The sequence below is a fragment of the Anoplopoma fimbria genome, chromosome 1 (genome assembly GCF_027596085.1).
Source record: "Anoplopoma fimbria isolate UVic2021 breed Golden Eagle Sablefish chromosome 1, Afim_UVic_2022, whole genome shotgun sequence".
NCBI classification, from domain to species: domain Eukaryota; kingdom Metazoa; phylum Chordata; class Actinopteri; order Perciformes; family Anoplopomatidae; genus Anoplopoma; species Anoplopoma fimbria.
In genome coordinates this window covers 26,496,447-26,514,649 of record NC_072449.1, presented here as the reverse complement: position 1 = coordinate 26,514,649, position 18,203 = coordinate 26,496,447, and the positions used below count along the sequence as shown (strand labels likewise).

At 38.6% G+C, this 18,203-nt stretch overlaps 1 protein-coding gene across 1 annotated transcript in view; it reads left to right on the top strand.

Moving 5' to 3' along the window:
- The window catches only part of cntn5 (contactin 5), a 59,787-nt gene that overhangs the window by 19,223 nt on the left and 22,361 nt on the right, over positions 1 to 18,203 (top strand). Inside the window, exons 5-9 of the mRNA XM_054606481.1 lie at positions 867 to 1,070; positions 5,793 to 5,895; positions 10,792 to 10,973; positions 14,164 to 14,300; positions 14,458 to 14,587. Coding sequence (XP_054462456.1) covers positions 867 to 1,070; positions 5,793 to 5,895; positions 10,792 to 10,973; positions 14,164 to 14,300; positions 14,458 to 14,587 — 756 coding nt within the window. The remainder of the gene's footprint in view (positions 1 to 866; positions 1,071 to 5,792; positions 5,896 to 10,791; positions 10,974 to 14,163; positions 14,301 to 14,457; positions 14,588 to 18,203) is intronic.

Sequence of the window (18,203 nt, the reverse complement as noted above, 5' to 3'; positions counted from 1 at the left end):
TAAACTTAAACAGTTAAAGTGGAATACATATACTATTCTGCAAAGCAGCATAAGGTAGTTACATAAGGGAACAGTGCACACTTTTATGAAAGGGACCTAGTTACTAGTTAGTATGGGATGTACAGCAAGCCGGTCGTTATTGTGAAATGAACCCTGACAGGGTGGGCCGGACACAAAGCGAATGATTCTGGAATCACCCTGAAGGGGTTCATTTCACAATAATGGCCCACTGGCTGTACTTTATCTCGCTTATTACACGGCTGCTTACTAAAGAGATAACAATTTTTCATCAAATATTGATTTAATGAATATTTCTATTGAATTAAAAATGATTTTATTGATTTAAAAATGATTTTATTGATTTAAAAAATGATTTAAAGCTTCTGTTAGAAATAATTGTCCTCTTGCAGTGTACGGAGATCAGAACTGCGTCCGTAGCAACGTCTGTTATTCATAGCAGCGGTCTTATAAATAAATAACCGTTGACCTTAGAATGTAGTAACTGATCAAAATCAAGTATTCAACAAAGCAGCGTAAATAGTATTATGATTATTTGAGACGACTGTTTATGAAAATGCATGCCCTTGATATTGCATGAATTGTATTTAGAACCTATTATTATTTGCAAGGAATGACTATTTAGGCTATTAATATCTTAAAATAAGAGATTGAGGCCAGATGTGAACAAAAAGTTTTCTCTGGATCACTAGAGATATACGATTCTACTAATACATTTTAATGCACATGATTCTGACAGAGTGCAAAGAGGACTATTACAAATATATAAAAAGACCAAGTCAAAACAAGCACAAAGATACGTTATGCATTTTCCTAATCGTTGTGTTCTATGCTACGTGCTTCTACAGAGATCATCTACAGCTGGGTGTTCAACGAGTTCCCCTCGTTCGTGGCCGAGGACAGTCGGCGCTTCATCTCCCAGGACACAGGAAACCTGTACATCTCCAAGGTGCAACCCTCTGACGTAGGAAGCTACATCTGTCTGGTGAAGAACACGGTGACGAACGCACGGGTCCTGAGCCCTCCAACGCCACTGACACTGAAAACCGACGGTGAGGCTCTCAGAATCATAGCACCTCTCACACACAATAGTCCCTGATTTGTATAAAGGTCCCGAGGCAGACAAATCTAATGGCTTTCATTGGATAAATATCTCAGTCCTCTCCCTGTTCATTTGAATGTCTAACATTAATTATTTTTTACATCTATTACAGCGCTTCCTTCGTCTGAACTTGTTTGGCCCAAATGAAAACCTAAAAGCATACTTTATACTCTGCTGGTGCCTTTTATTGTATCATCGTTTGGATAAAAAATCTCAGATCAGCTTGGTTAATAAAAGTGGCTCGGTCCTCCCGCTTTCCTGCGGGCCTCGGGTTAGCGGAGGGCGTCAGGAATTCCATACACACACTGTAAATAGATAGTGAGCAATGCTTTAACATTAGTGTTGAGGAGCCTTCTCCGCTCACAATGTGCTGCGGTGAAACTGGCCGTCAGGGAAATCATTTTCCAGCATAAAATTAACTGAATCAATGGCCCTTGCTGTGGATGGGATTCGCCTCCTTTATACTAGCCTCTCAGGAGCCATGCCGTGGAGCTGTTTGTTGGATTCAGGTGTGGATTTCACCTACAGGCTTTTTTTTACGTCTGACTACACAGGGAGACGTCCATCACTGCACACAGGTGCCTGTCATTGTCAAGGTTTTCAAAGAGCCGCTGAGATTACATCCCCAGTGAAGCTGTGAAAGGCCCTCTCTGATTTGGAACCAGGTTTGTTCCAAATGTTGCAACACAAAATCAGCCTCTTAAGAATTACATCCCTTCCAGCATGATCCCTACTCTGTATTTGCATAACCTTGTATGAGATGGTCCCCTGGGGACATACATAATACTTAGCACATAACCATGCTAAATTGGTTTGTGTCTCTCATTAACTGAGATGCAAAAATACAGACAGAGGGGCACACGGTCAGTCTGCTGTCAGCGCTGTAATGTGGCTCATGGTTGGGTAAAGAAAGACATTTTTCTGGTTCGTTTTTCAAGGAGAAGTGATGGAAGATGAGCTTACGTATTGCGACGTCCATCCATAATGTGGCTGTGATATCTGGGCTGAAGGAAAGCACTCTCACCTGCAACACAACACGTCCAAATCAGATCCCCACAGCTGTATGTCCAATATGCCAAACAATGCCCTGGCATCTCTCGCCCTGCAAATCTCATGATGTTCAGCAGGCTTCTATATTGTGAATTTGGGTTCTCAAACGGCGTAAATTGCATTGGCACAACTCACAGCAGACACCCAAATGTCCCCGCGTCGTGTGCACCCCTCAGTCATTGGAGTCCGACCAATCAGACGCGGCAATCTGTGCCTCAGTAAAAGTGAGAGATTATTACACAGTAGACCGTTCAAGCTGGATCTGTGTGTGCGGCTCACCACTGTCAGCTCCGACGCCAACTCTCTTAATCAAAACAAGCATCTGGGCTCCATTATACCCCGCTGGAAGCCATTGATCGTCACATCGCAATCCACCTTGAGCAGAGCAGAGCGGGGCTAAGCGCTGAACTCTGCACTAATGCACTGCTTTTAAACAGATATTCAGCTCATCTCAGAAACATTCTCCCTTTGATTTATCTGCTTGGTGTTAATAGAAGCAAGGGCGTAATATTACTGTGGATAGCAGTCACTATGAAACGGCTCTGAATCAGTCGGCAACCTCCAGGTCTGAAAACTGATGCCAATGTTGAAGTGTCTATGGAAAAAGTGACCCTACTTCTAAATCTGATTTATCTCAGTAAACATTGTGAACATGAGTTCATGGTATCTATCGCTAGTTTCAAGTCTTCTCCAATACAACATGATGTTCATTTAGTTAATTATGATCCAGTGTATAGTAAAATAACCATAAACTAGGTTATGCATTAGGGCGTGGCTGTCTTGTGTTTGGCAGGTCACTACCACAGCGTTGTCCGGTATGACAGTTCTCTGTGTATTTGACCTAACTTTAACCCTTTCACAGTGTGTTTTCAATTCATAAAAGTTAATTGTTACCTTTTAAGTTGCACTTAAAATGTGTTATTCAACATTCGGTTGTACTAAGCTCCCCCTTCTCGTTTCACTTCTGGTTGAAAAACACCAAGATGATGACTGCCAAAGGTCAAACTCAAGGCTTTAAAATGCCAAATGGGTGACTTCATAGTGACTAAGTCTTTTTCTTATATACAGTCTATGTTAAGAAGACATATTGCTTTTGTTTATTAGAAACGTATTTTAATAGAAGATGACATTTAGAACAAACTGCTATTGTTCTTTAGCTGATTGATAGTTCATTTAATAGTTGTGATTTTTTAAGATTCATTTACACCAGTATACCATGTGAATTCTCTATTTATCGCTAAAACTCTTCAATTACTGTGGATTTGAATATTCCTCAAATTTATGTTGCCACAAAAAAAAAAATCATTTTGTGCTTCTAACCATTGTTTTATATACAGGTAAATGGTAAAGCATCCGTTTGGACTGCAGTACGTGTGGTGTCATTAATCTAATGAAGACATTTTCTCAGTGATTTCAGTGCAACATGTTTGCAGGCACAAGGCATCTCCATATGGGCATTTTTTCTGTACTGCACTTTTATTTTGAATGTATTGTGTTTATTGAGAACATGAAGCCATTTTAAACAGGACATTTTACCTACTTTCTACCTTAACCTCAAGAGGAAATGTTTTTAGAGTCATATTATCAGAGTTTGTCTGCCATATTACAAAATGTTGTGTATTGGTGATCAAGTTCCTCATTTAAAGCATGGCCTTATTGCTATTGCAGTGTTGATGGAGGATCAATGCCTGTAGGGCAACTTCCTCAATGAGTTCAGCAGGCGGGGTGAGACAATCCAATTACAATTAGGCAGACTGGCTTTCCAGGAATAGGCTGGATTAAGAAGGAGCGGTTACTGTGGTAGACTATTGCAATTTAATTATGATGATATGCATGAGGAGATCTGATATGATTATTTATTTTTGTTATATATATTTTAAAGGTCTAAATTTGTAATAACACAAAAGTTACAAAAGCTGTTTTTCAAGTTATGTATGTGTATGTGTTCTATTTTATTAACTAAGTTAAAAAAGAGAAAAAAAACTTTTACTTGATCAGAGTGCAAATAAAACACTTTTTCAATGCTATTAGCTTGGAGTCCCAGTAAATTTCATGATAGGCATTTTATTTCGAAATTGGTTCGCAGAAGAACAAAGCACATCAGAAAAGTTTTATTTTTATGTGATGAATAAATAAAACTGGAGCAAAAAAATATAAAGCTACACATCAAATGAGGGCTGTTAATGTTTTAGCACACCAAGACATTATTTCTTTCAATTCCATCAGGTCCAGCCCCTGAGACTGAATATGATATTGGATAGACTATCAAGTGAGCCCATGAAATATTGCAAATTCATTATATGTGAAGGGCTGCTTTGGAGCTATAAATGTTGAGAATGAGATTGAAATTGAAAAGTTCTTTGGAACAAATATCATAAAACTCCTTTACCATACATAGTGGGCCACAATTCAATAACCCCGCTCCTTCTCTGCTGCATTCATTTTTATCACATAAAAAGTGTCAGGTGCATGTAGGAGGTGTAATTATGGTTTCTCAAATGTCACGCCGGTCATTTGTCTTGCTGATCACGTGTCGTGGCACTGGAAGTGGTCCGATGTGTTTGGTTGTGAATTCAGGAAGGTGGCGGGGTTAGCAGCGTGTCAGTTCATCAGTGGTGCTCACATGCAATAGTTGTGTGTACATTAAACACCCTTCTGTAAAGGGTAAAATGCTCATGCAATATTCATGTCCACAAACTCGCATTTAATAAGACCGATAATAGTAATTAGATGCCAGATGAAGGTGTTTTCCTTTGTTACTCCAAATTTGCTCAACGCCATCTGACACATCATTCAGGCAAATGGAGATGAATGGCCTCGTCGACGTACAGATGAACAAACAAAGAAAACGAGTCCTCTGGCTGTGACTTGGAGCCGAGGTGTTAGTCATAGCGGCGCTTAGCAAGGCCGATAACACATTATCACTTGTGTCCTTCACAATGTGTTTGTTGAGTGGCCTACTAATTCCTGGAGACAATGCACTACTTCACCCTGTTGTCACTGGAGAGTACTTGTTAGTACATCATCTTAATGGTTTGTTTTTGTGACACCACGACTCGTGAGTTTTTCTACCATATCTAATAGACTTACACGATGTATACTTTGTGGTCGCGCATAGATGGCAATATGCTGCCTATGCAGAATTTGGCTCAAAATCATGACTGAATTTTCCAACTGACTTTGACTATATAAAAACTATGTTAAAATGTAATAAAATGTGTGTTAAACTTGAAAAAAATTGGTTTCAGTATAGCAAAAATATACGATTATTCATCACACTAACATATCACTATCACTAACCCTATTAATAAACAGTGTATAAAGTAAAGGTGGATGCGCCAGCTGGTGTGCATAATGTGCAGTACCACACTTGCACACTGCGTGATTCAATTCACCTCTGTATCCTCTGAGAAAGGATCAAGAAATTTAGATTTGCTGCTTCATTTTTATTATTTTCTTCAGTGGTTGCTTATCTTTAAACAGATAGTGGGTCAAATCACTGCACCCATTCTCTGTGGGAAATGCAAAGATGATGATGATGGGGAAAAGGAGGGGGGGTAAATAGCGGTTTCAATCTGCTTGGTTCTCATGTCTGCAATTCCTCTTTCCTAACCTTTTCCAGGTGTCATGGGTGAATATGAGCCCAAAATTGAAGTGCACTTCCCTACATCTGTTCTGGCTGCCAGAGGAGTCACTGTCAGGCTGGAGTGCTTCGCTCTGGGGAAGTAAGTAAACAAGGACATATTGCACAAATATGGGTAGTTGTTTATTGCCGCAGCATCATATTAATCACCACAAAAAGTAAACCGCAAGGCTCCTTTGCTGAGCGATCCTTTTGATAACACTCCTTGTGTTGTTCTCTTTTCTTTAAATTACATTATTCCATTACCTAAAAGGGGACCAGGCATATCTTGTCTTCAGGCGGGATGTTAAGTGAGTGAAGAGAAGTGCAGCACCGTAGCTCGGCTGTTAGATGGCATGTTAGTTCGGTGGTGGATAGGGAATTCTGCCCAAGGGACCCATGTGTTCTCATAATTGAGAGCCCAAATGTATCTGTGTTTCCTGGGTGCTTTCAGGGTCTGTTATGGATGTAGGAAGTCAAGGTTATGTCTATGGAAAGATGAAATTGGTAATAGTTGTCTGCCAGGAGGGAAAAGACACTATTGTCCTCCGAGACTTCAATCCAAACCACTTACCACAGTTACTAAAGTTAGCAGTGCAGGCTCCATGGATACAAAACCATTGCATGAAAAAAGATATATAAAAAAGAAAAGAAAAAGTAACAACATTGTGTGTGTGTGTGTGTGTGTGTGTGTGTGTGTGTGTGTGTGTGTGTGTGTGTGTGTGTGTATACAGTATATATATATATATATATATATATATATATGTGTGTGTGTGTGTGTGTGTGTCTGTGTGTGTAGGTTCTCAAAAGCAAGGTTGAAGTGGTGTTTGACATTACAAGGGATAATTTTCATTGTACAACATAATCTTTTATCACCCCTACTCCATTTTGTTTATAATTGTTCTGCATGAATTATTCATTGTTGACTCCTATCTTAAGTGCAAACAGTCTCTAATCTGCAGATGACTAAGGACCTCATAATTGTTTTCCTTGATTTCAATCAATTATCCACATTATGGTATGTCATTTCCTAAATATATAGACACTGCATTGTTATATCACACCCCTTAGTATCTCTCATCAAGCTTAGCAGGAGTTTTTTGGATGCTCGTGGAACAGTACTTGCTCTGTGCTTCCGACATTGAAGTAATTTGTGCATGATGGCTTTCAGTCAGACAGTGATGCTGGTGACTTAACCTTTTACATACTGTGGAGATGAATGATTTATCAATGCCCCCTATTAAGAAATGCCAGTCTTTATATAGCACCAAAAATGAAGTTGAAATGGCTTTTGTTCTCCTGTTGTTCAATATTGATGATGGCCCAGCAAGCTGAGACGGCTCTTTGTGTGTGAATGCCAGAGCTCCTTGATATGATTGTCTGTTGTGATATTTACCAGTGACACTACTTCGTAGGCCACAGTCAAGGGCAAGGAGAACAATGAGACAATACTGATGAAATGGTCCACTAGTTTGGCATCGTGACCATTGCTCTTTATTGTGGAGCATCACTGTGCTTTCAGAGTCTCAAGTTATTTCATATACATAAAAAGGTAGATGAAACTAAGTACAGCTTTGGCTGAAATATGAGCTTCATTTGCACCTTCCTATTGGGGTAACCACATTTTATGTTTTTGTTAATTTAAATAATATGTGGTGTTCGCATACTGAATGGTGATTTGACTTTCTTATTGTGCTGATGCAAAACAGTTATTGTTCAGCCTGATTTTTATTTATAAAGAATCATCAGGATAATTACCATGAATGATTATAGCCATTTTAATATTTTTGTATATATATATATATATTTGTCCATAAACATAACAGCCGTGACTTTACAGGTTGTACAACAATGATAATAACAGAGAAATAACCAAGAAAACAAGGTGATGTAGAGCTACTGACATGATACGTAACAAACAGTAGAAAACAAAGGATGCAATTAACGTCATATACATTCTAATAATAACATCTTAAATAAATAAAGATAAAAAAGATAACATTAATTTGACAAATGATGAGATACTACCTATACATTTTCAAACAACTCTAATTCAATTTAAAACTTTGGCTTCAAAGTCGGATGTACAAGAAACTCTAGGAAGTGCAGTGCTTTTAGCTGCTTTCATTTTAAGGGATATTGGAGTATGTAGTTCAAAAGGCCTTGTACATTTGATGGGTTACACATTCTCCCACTCATTTCCACTTAAAATACAATATGTGGCTTTCATCCAAATTGCCTTAGAGTTGTGGATATACTTTTAGCTTCAGTGACCCCAGAGGGAATCAAACTCTTGAAACTCTTGCAGTTGCGTTCCTCATTGAGCAATGCGGGGCCACAAGGACCACATTGTCAGCAGCAACATAAAGTGCCTCTTAATGGCAACACATTTCATACTCTTGGTACTATTGTTAATGTTTTGATAGACAGTGTTTGCTCAGATCATGCAGGTAAAAATGTGGCTTTAGATTCTCCTTAAAAAGTAGTGTAGAATTGCCCAGAGGCACTAAAACATTGAGAGCTTAGCAAATGAGCCAAATGCTGGAATAACATCTAGATTTTAATGATCTGAAGCAGACCAATTCGGCTCTATATTTTGGTATTAGATTTAATTTTCAACCCTTATTATAGAACAAGATGAGGGCACAGCAATTGTGTGGAATGCTTATTAAGAGCTCGCCTATGGGCACATTCTTAAATTAAAAACACCTCACATAAACCTTGTTGTGTAGCACCCTCACGTTGTTAGGATATGAAATACTCAGTTTGTACACTCTGATAAAATTGACATGACCTCAGCTTCAGAGTTCAGGAGTCAATGTCAGCAGTTTGGTACAGCAGACACTGACAGGCAGAGGTTCTGGTTTCTAAACTTAGTGAGACTACTCTCCCCTGCCCGCCTCCAGTCCTGTGGAAACGTACAGGCCTGGTGCTCATTATTCAGCCTCCGAAGAGAAATCCTGCCACGGATTCAGGAAGATACACCCTCATGTTCCAGCCCCTCGAGGTCTCTATAGATTTGCTCTGTTTTCCGGCTGGTCGAGTGTTTATTTGGACCAAAGGTCTCTTGCAAAAATCCTCCATCAATAACGTATAAGGAAGAGCTTCAAAACAACTGCATGCCATATGCATGAGTACTGATTCAATCTGTTGCTAGCATATGCGGTTCTTACACCCCACAGGGGAATTGAAATAAAAACGCCAAGCACTAACAAATGGACCAACGTTAGACGACAGATATTTGATTTCACCTCAGGCCCCAGATGCTGCCCATAGTAACCATACTGTATTTGGAAGATATTTGTTGTTGATACATCGGTCCATACCAAATGACCATCCAATACCTCCGTGTTTCATACACATTTCATGTAAACATCATTTTCAACAAAAAAACAGGAAGTTAAACAGGTCATTATTTTCTCTCAAATATCTATTTATTGTTGCTCTTAAAACAACCGTATTTATTCAAGTTTCATGCAAAAAACGACATTTTACAAGATTACATTTAAACACATCATTTTACTTTTATAATTTTAGCCGAAGACACATTTTTATTGAATAGTGCTTGAATGCATCATGTAACTCAATGCAACCTCCACTAAACGTTAGGGAGGGATTAACTCCAATGCACATTACATACATAGAAATTATTTTGACTGTCTACGAATGTCCTATCATCATATATGTTGTATTAAGAAACTGCCATGCTTTGTTTTTCAAACTTTGGATCAAGACACTCACTTTGAGTTAGAGCTTTGTGCCCGAATTCATGTGCAGAAATGTGGGGCTCCAATAAGCGAAGTCCGTTGGAAAGCACTGACTATTATTCAGTGTGACGCTTCACAGTCCAAGTGATGTGAGGATTCCTAAATGCATGCTGTAAGGTAATGAGTTAGCTATTCAACAATACAAAGCAAAATAAAAATGTTGAAACCAATAGTCTAAGAGAAAATACATGACACAAAACTCCTGTACAAAATGAAAGATACTCCTTTGGAAGAAATGCTTTGTTTAACACAAAACATGCTCTGAATCTTAATTTGAGACCATTGCAGCCAAGAGCACTTCAATGTCCTTGTGAATTTAGAGCAGATAAAAAAAGCTCAGGGATGTAACATTTTCATCTCAGTTAAATGATTGATGGGTTCACCGGAGGTTTGTATGATGTCACATTTCCATCTTTCAGACACCTGTCAAATCCAGTTGTCATACAAGAGCACTACTGATACTGAGCGCATGGTCTCTCTCTCTGCATACGCAAGTCATCTATCAAACGGATCTATAGGGCAAGCCATGACTAAACACGGATAGATGACATCGCTTGAACACTTATCATAAAAAATCTCATTGGCTGTTAATAGCGTGAGTTGAATCTTGTCCCTGTCCCTCTGAAGCTCTAATGTGCGTTGGGTATAGTAAAGATGTCACGAGCGGTCAAAAGGTCAGTGATTTACATGTGGAGCAGTAAACACTCATCGTGGTGTGTCAATACGTAATCACAAATTAAGGACTTCTGGACTCTGCAGGTCATCGGCAATGTTTATTACACTTAGATGTTATAATTTTAAAATAATAATGTTGTTGGTCAAATAAACAAATAACAATTATTTTGATAACCTGATGATTATTTTTTAGATTACTCATGTAGTCAGGAAGAAAAGGTGAAAATACCAATAATGTTGTCCAAAAGCCCATATTGACGTCTTCAATTTACTTTGTTTTCTGACTAAACGTCCAAAACTCACTAACTTGAATAACGAATAAATTATTGGAGGATTCGGGACAAGTTGAACCTGTAACAGTTCAATCCAAATTGTAAAAGGTGTGAATTGTATTTTAATGTTAAGTGTTTACATTTCTAGTGAGAGAATTTCACAAGGAGATCTTTTTCATTTGTATCATGTGAAAGTACATGAAATTTAATAGTAATTTATATTAATATAATAATAATAATAAATTCTACTGTTTAGTATATAATCCCTCTCTTCTCTCCTCGCAGTCCGGTGCCAACAATCACATGGAGGAAGATCAATGGCAACATCCCCAAAAAAGCAAGACTTAGGAAGTCCCAGGCTGTGCTGGAAATTCCCAACATTCAACTGGAGGACTCGGGAACCTACGAATGCAAAGCTGAGAATCCAAGAGGAGGCACTGCTTTCAAAGGACATCTGCAGGTCTACAGTGAGTCTAAGCACGCTCTAATTCACTGTTCATCTGTTCATCTTTAACCTTTGGTCAGCCATCAAAATGTAGATAAGAACACAAGTGTTGATGTGTTGCATTCCAGGAATATTTGTGTGAACATTGAAGTCTAAACAATAAAATTCACTATTTTTCGTAAGCTATTATTGGTCATACTGCACAGTTTCCAAGTATGTTTCATGATATGATCTAGTTACATTATTCTTATTTGCTGAATAGTCCACCAATTTATATACATCCTTGGCAGATAATCCAAGAACAAATGTGCATCACCCCAACAAATGAGTATTTCTTTGAGTGCGGGTCTCTCAGACAAGATATTTTTCAGCTGGTCCAAAATGATCTTTACTGCTTCTCTGCTAGTTGTTTTAACAGACAGTTGTAGCTGTTATTTGCCTCTTTTTCAAAGATTTATTATAATATTGTCAGAATTCTTTCTCTCTAGTAGTTACATCCATGTCTTTGGTCACTGCTTTATATGATTATGCTGAGTTTCTAATCATTTTTATCACTACAAAAACCCAAGTTACAGAAAATCTGTTTAAATAAATTATCAAATTATTATAAAATCATCCGTTGGTGGGAATTCCTATGATTTGGACCAAACCTCATTTATTAATATATACTTAAATTCTAATGTTCTCATCTTATATCTACTGCAGGTAAACACTATAATTATTCATTTTACCAAATACAGGCTTATCAATTAAAAACATGGAGTTTTGTATGCACAGCGATAATATATCAGTTTCAGTGCAGACCTTGATTAAAGAACAGTTTTTAGTTTTCCAGCCACAAGCAAGCACGCTGAATTACTAGCCCATTATCATAGACTTATCTAGGAGGGTGCCTGTCCTCCATTCCTCTCTGTCTGTGCCGTGTGCACAGGACCAAGATAATGGACTGCCTCAGCCTTGGTAGGACACATTTCCAAGGCCCTGCACTTCTTGGCAACCTCCATTCTGTTGACATCACAAGGAGAATAGGGAGCTAATCTGTAGCAGCCTCACGCTAAATGTAATTTACACAGGTCGGCTGGAAGTTTGAACTCCCATTGTGAGAGAGACCTTCCTGACCTTAATCATTCAATCAAACCACACACACACAAAAACAAGTATTCTACCCAAGGTGCCATATGCAAAGAATAGCAAAGAACGTGCTCGGCATGTTACTGTAGGAGAAGCAGCTCAATTACGATACTTCTTTCTGCATACAATACAAGGAAACACCACTATACAATGAACTGTGTACAAATTTATCGTATTGACCCTAAAATAATCTTGTCTTTTTCAAAAACTGTGTAACTCGTCCCAAGAAATGTCTTTTTCTATTTTTGAAGTGCTCAGTGTTGCACCTTCATTACAACATAGAACAATTGATGTATGCATATGCATATATTAATGTCTCATTTGAGTGTAAGAGCATATCAAGGCAAAAAGTATAGAATAAAGGAGATTAAAATGAAAAGGCTAAGGCTGACAGACTGATCCAGCCTCCGCAAAAGCTCCTTGTTAGTTTCATATTCTTGTAAATGTACAGGAATTGGAAAATGCACAACCATGTGCAATATAGTATCCAGTGGATGAAAAGAGGCTACAAGATGAAAAGAAAATACATACAGCCTGTACAGTGCTCAGATATGGAGTTGTGACAGATTCTTTGCAGAATGTGTAGTTGGAGAGGAACCATGGACGCAGCCTTGGAAACACCAGAAAGTAGGCTACAGAGGAAAAAAAGGAGGGAAAAAAAAAGCTTCATGGTTTAGAGCTCCCAGAAATGGCAGTTGCCTAGCCTGCCTTTGCCACAGGCCAGCCATGCAGTGGAAGGAGAAAAAAGAAAATGTTCTCGAACATAATACAGAAAACATAAACGTTATCCATATGTGAGAACAATACAACTCCCCGTCTCAGGACACTAAGACCTTTCTGTTTTAAGGAATGTAAATAATTTGATCATACTTTTTGAATGGGTTGCTGATCTCAATCAGTGTTTGTCTGGTTGTGGTTCTTGTTGGTCTTGACTAATTATGACCTAATACACATAAATATGCTAAGTTAAAGTTCTGTAGCTCTAGGTGCCCCTCTAGCGCCAGTTTTGGACGTGTCAGAGAGGGTGTGTAAGATTCCGCTTGTTACATGCATAGTGTCTTTTCAAAATAAACCTCTCTGTTCACAGGAATGCATACAGAGACTGTATGCATATGCATATGCATACAGTCTCCTTTCAAAATAAACATCCAACGTTTTAAGTTTACTCACGCAACACAAGTAGTTGGTTAGGTTTTGGGAAAAGATTGTTTTTTGTTGAAAAGAGTATGTTTATTGCGTTAGATAAATGTTTTACATATGAGTATAATATATAAGTTCCAACGTCAGGTACATAACAAAACTATGGTAAAATAAGTCTACCTTGCTTTGGTTTCATATTGGGACATGAACAATAGTCTCCTGGGTGAAAGTCCTTTGTCCGTCAGACCTATCTAACCTCAACTTCCATCTGCACTACGTGGACTTGCATGCTGTTTGTACTACATCGGTTGCTCTAATAATTCTAGGGATCGTTTTACATTAGACTTGTTTGAAAGCCTGGTGCTTCTCATTCAGAAGCTAAAGGGTGCCTGGGTATCAGACACTGAGAGGCACTGATCAAGCGTCTGTACTCGGAACAAGTTGGATCAGTACTATAAACCATTGTAAACCTTTCCCCTCCTTTATTTGATGTCTGATTGTGAGCCTGAGCATTTTCCTTCAGTTCTTTAGGGTTAAACAGCATGAAAGAGGATCGGAAAAAAAGATGTCTAATTACCGAATACATCGTGTGATTTTTGAATTATCTCTTTTGAGTGCAGTGAGCGTCAAGGGTGGATTTAAGGATTTGTTTTTAGTTAATACAACAATAATTAAAAAGTGTGATACAAAAAAGCAGCACACAAAGGATGCATAAACACTACTCAAGTATGTCCAAAACCTTACTAGCATTAAAGGATTACAAAAAAAGTGTTTTACTGCATTACGACATTGTCTTAAATGCAACCTCTTCCACTGTGTGTTGACAGTGTATTTTTCCATGCCTGTGTATTCTCCTCTACGTACAGGTGACCATACCTGTGCCCTGTGTGTGTTTCAAGGATATATTACTCATTCTAGATTTTTTTTTCTCGATCTTCCAGCACTCCCTCAGTGGGTCAGAATGATTAATGATACCCAGATGGATAGTGGAGAGAAGCTCCAATGGGAGTGCAAGGCCATCGGGAGGCCCCGGCCCACCTATCACTGGCTTCTTAATGGTTTGCCCTTGACATCCCAGGTACCTACCATACTGCACTTTGCCCTCTGCTTTTGTTTGATTGTACCATGAAACATCTGAATTATTCTTATGTAACTACACATCCACTACATTTTCTTTATCATGTACAGTGTATCTATATGTAGATACGTTCTTTCATATATGCTTCTTGTTACAGGGTCGAGTTGAAATAGTGAACGGAGAGCTGACTATTCACAGAGTGCAGCAGGCTGACTCAGGAATGTACCAGTGTGTTGCAGGAAATAAATACGGGGCCATCTACTCTAACGCCGAACTCAAGATTTTAGGTAATAACACTTTTGGTTTATAATTTAGATTAGACAAAACATGGCATTAAAAGAAACGTTTGTGTCGTTTTCATGAGGCAGCCGTTCCTTTCGGACAAGCGTATTTCTTGATGCCTTACAGAGGTTAGAATTGCAGACAGAGTATTGGCATCTGAATAAGGTGCTGGATGATAGGTAAGGGAGATTGAAATGCAAGTGGGGAACGCTGAACTGTGAGATGTGCTGATTGCCAATCAATGGTCCCTGATTTAACCCAGGCAGTGGACGGCATGAATAAAAGAAGGACCCTTATGGTTATATTCAATGCGGTGTCTGCCCGCATCAAGCTGAGGAGAGTCTGGAACAGTCCTTGGTTATATCAGAGAATGAAAAGCAATGACTTGTAGGTATAGATTTATACTAATGGGGATCAAACACTAAAAGTGAGACATCAATGGTTTCTTTGATGGAGCTTAATGACTCCATTAGGGTCTTATCTCCACTGTATCGTTTGTCAGCAAAGCGCAGCCCACATCCCAATCCTCATTACTTAAAAAAAAGAAACTTTCACTTCGGGCTTGACTTCCATCATGTCTTTGTTAGTCAGTGTTCTCTATGGTCTTTCGATAATCAATTCTAATTATCAGCAGTGGCGGAAATGAACTAAGTACATTCATGCAAGTACTTTACTTAAGTGCTTATTAGAGGTACTTAATTATTCTGACAGCTTGACAAACTTATGAAAATGTAAAAGTACATCTGAAAGGATTAGTTAATTGACCCTTCACAAGGCCCCGCCCCCCCTCTGCTCCTCCGCCAAGCTGACAGACCTACCATGGAGCCCACACTGTCAGTAACTGAACTCCCTGCATATTTGTTATCAAATTATTGGAAAAACTGAAAGTAATTTCACAGAGTAGCAGACAGAGGGTCTAAGATATACGTTTGAAGGATATATCCAGGATGTCAGACTGATACAGCAATGAAAACAGGTTAAAAAGATAAAGATAGAAACTACAGATCACAATGTAAAAGTGAACCACCACATCACCTGACTATGGAGACTGAAGACAATCAGATTAAGGAAGAATATTGTTCATTGATAAATGTTTTTGGAAACATTTATCTGCTTCCAAACTCTCTAGGTAAGGAGTATCACTACGTATAACCATGACTAGCTCCAAATCCACCAAACCAGCCTGAAATTTAATTCTGAAAAATTGCATGAGGGTCTCAGAGCAGAGCCGGATAGTTGTTGGACCATGGTTGGAGGTTTGCCGATGCTACGTTATGATTGGCCAGTCTGCATCAGAGAGGGTCAATTAACTGAATTCATTTTAAAGCAAAATTTGTTTTCAGGTTCTAACTTTACTTATACTACAATTTACTGCTTTTCTTTTAAATTATTTTAATGTATCTATGTTATGATATAATACAAATATTAAATGATTGGTCAGAGGGGGGGCATTTGTCTGCTGTGCTTTTACTTTTAATACTTAAAATACATTTTCCTGATTATTATACTCATATACTTTTACCAAAGTAACATTTTGAATGCAGGACTTTTCCTTGTAATAACATTGTTAAATGTTTTAATCTTTCCAAATGAATATGTGTATCCTTTTTTGTAAAGAGCAAAACAGGATCACATGCACTTGAAAATTCAGGGATACTAAAAGCAAAGGAAACTGTGCTCTTCAGACCAAGACATAGGGCTTCAGGCTAAACACTCAATAGTCGTACTGAATGGCTGTCCACTGTTCTGTGTTGATGCACTATTTTCTCCTTGTCATCTTCTATACTGGGACACATCTGGTGACAACCATTCCCCTTTCCTGTTTCCCAGAGGGACACTTTGATTTACTGTCTGTGTGGCATGCCCTTTTTTGAAGGGAAAATCATATTGGAAATGGACAAAGTCTTTTGTGAAAGATCCATAAAATGTTTTGTCCCTAAATCCATCATTTTAAATTCTTTGAAAAACAACCACTCTGTAGTTGATTTTAATGCAGAAAGTGTTTCTGCAAGAGTAAGAAGTTCTCCATTTTAATATGCTTTCCGTGGGCTGATGAGGAAGTTTCTTTGCCTTCCTTAGAGTCACAGTCACAATGATGATGTGTGGAAGCTGGTGATGAATGCTTTCATAACTACACCCCCCAGGCACGTCTTCCCAGTGACCTGTGCTCTGTGGAGATGTCCACAAGCAAACACTATCAGGACAGATTACTTGGCTAATAACAGCCTGCAGATGAGCGATCACTGGAGGCTGCACAGGGGCAGCGGCTGCCCTCGCGCCTGTGATCTTGTCCCAGATCCTGCTCTTCTGGGAGGGTGGCGGGTGAAGCAATAAGGGTTACAGCTGCCACCGGCTGCAGGCCTGCTCTTATTTTGATTAAAACAAATACACACAGCAACTGCTCTGTTTTCCGCTGCTTTTCGTGTCTAGAGGGACCTCTGCCACTCAGGCAACTACTCAGCCTCAAAGACACAAGTGTTACAGGGACAGGGGTCAGCCCGTAGCTACAGATGGGATTGAATTGTCATTGTGTATAATGTCACCTTTAAAGCATCATTCAGAATTAGAATAATCACAGCTGACAAAGCCTTGCAGCCTGTAGATGGCCTTGATGTGCAACACAGCTGTATACCAGTTCCACGTCTACTTTGGTGCCTGAAGCCTTATTTAGACCATTAGTGCCTAATTCATTCTCTCGAGCAAGCCATGATTGTTAAAAAAATAATTTATAATTCACTCGGGCAGCCTGGTTAAATATGGGTTAACACTGTTTTCATAAAAGCAGTGCAAATCATCCAGGCATGTAATCATTAACATGACTGAATACCACAATGTATATTTACTGTAGTGGATACTGAATTAGCACATAATTAAGACAAAGTATGGTGCATTATACAGTATATAAAAGCATGTTTATATACAGGCATTCTTTGTTACACTTAACGTGGAAAATCTAGTTATTACTTTGAAAACAAATTAGCATTTTGATCAAGCAGTTTGAGTCATGATGTGTCAGTCTAAACCCTCTAGCACTTTTTAAATAATGACTTTGAAATGCCACAGATGAAGACATGTGACGAGCATTACGTTTATAAATGCATTACATTCTAGCAACGACACAAATAATTAAAGCCACTTTCCAAAAAGTTTTTTTTACCACTAGGGGGCAAAAAGACAAAATCACACAAACGGAAGCTAGTCCAGTCGTGTTCAGAAGTGTTTTGGGGCATTCAGTAGAAACATGAAGATCCAGCAGGTAGCATACAAAGAGCTTATGATAGGCACTATGCTGAAAACAGCTGCTCACAGTTTTAGACAAGGCACCATTGTTTTAGTTTTAGTTTAGTTGTTTGATCAGAAGAAAAAGTGAATCGTCTTCACAATAAGCCCTTTCATCAGGAGTCATTTCATTCAGTGTTTGTTCTAAAGATAGATCAATGATTGTACACATCTCACAAATAGAATACTCGTACGGTCTATTAACATGATCTAAACGGATTCACAGTAATTTAACAAGCTTGTTTTGACAAGAGAGAAACTTTGGGAATAATAAATCATTAATGGTATGAATATGTCAGAATATTATTGTGTTGACCAGGATATGACTGCATCTCTATTTTC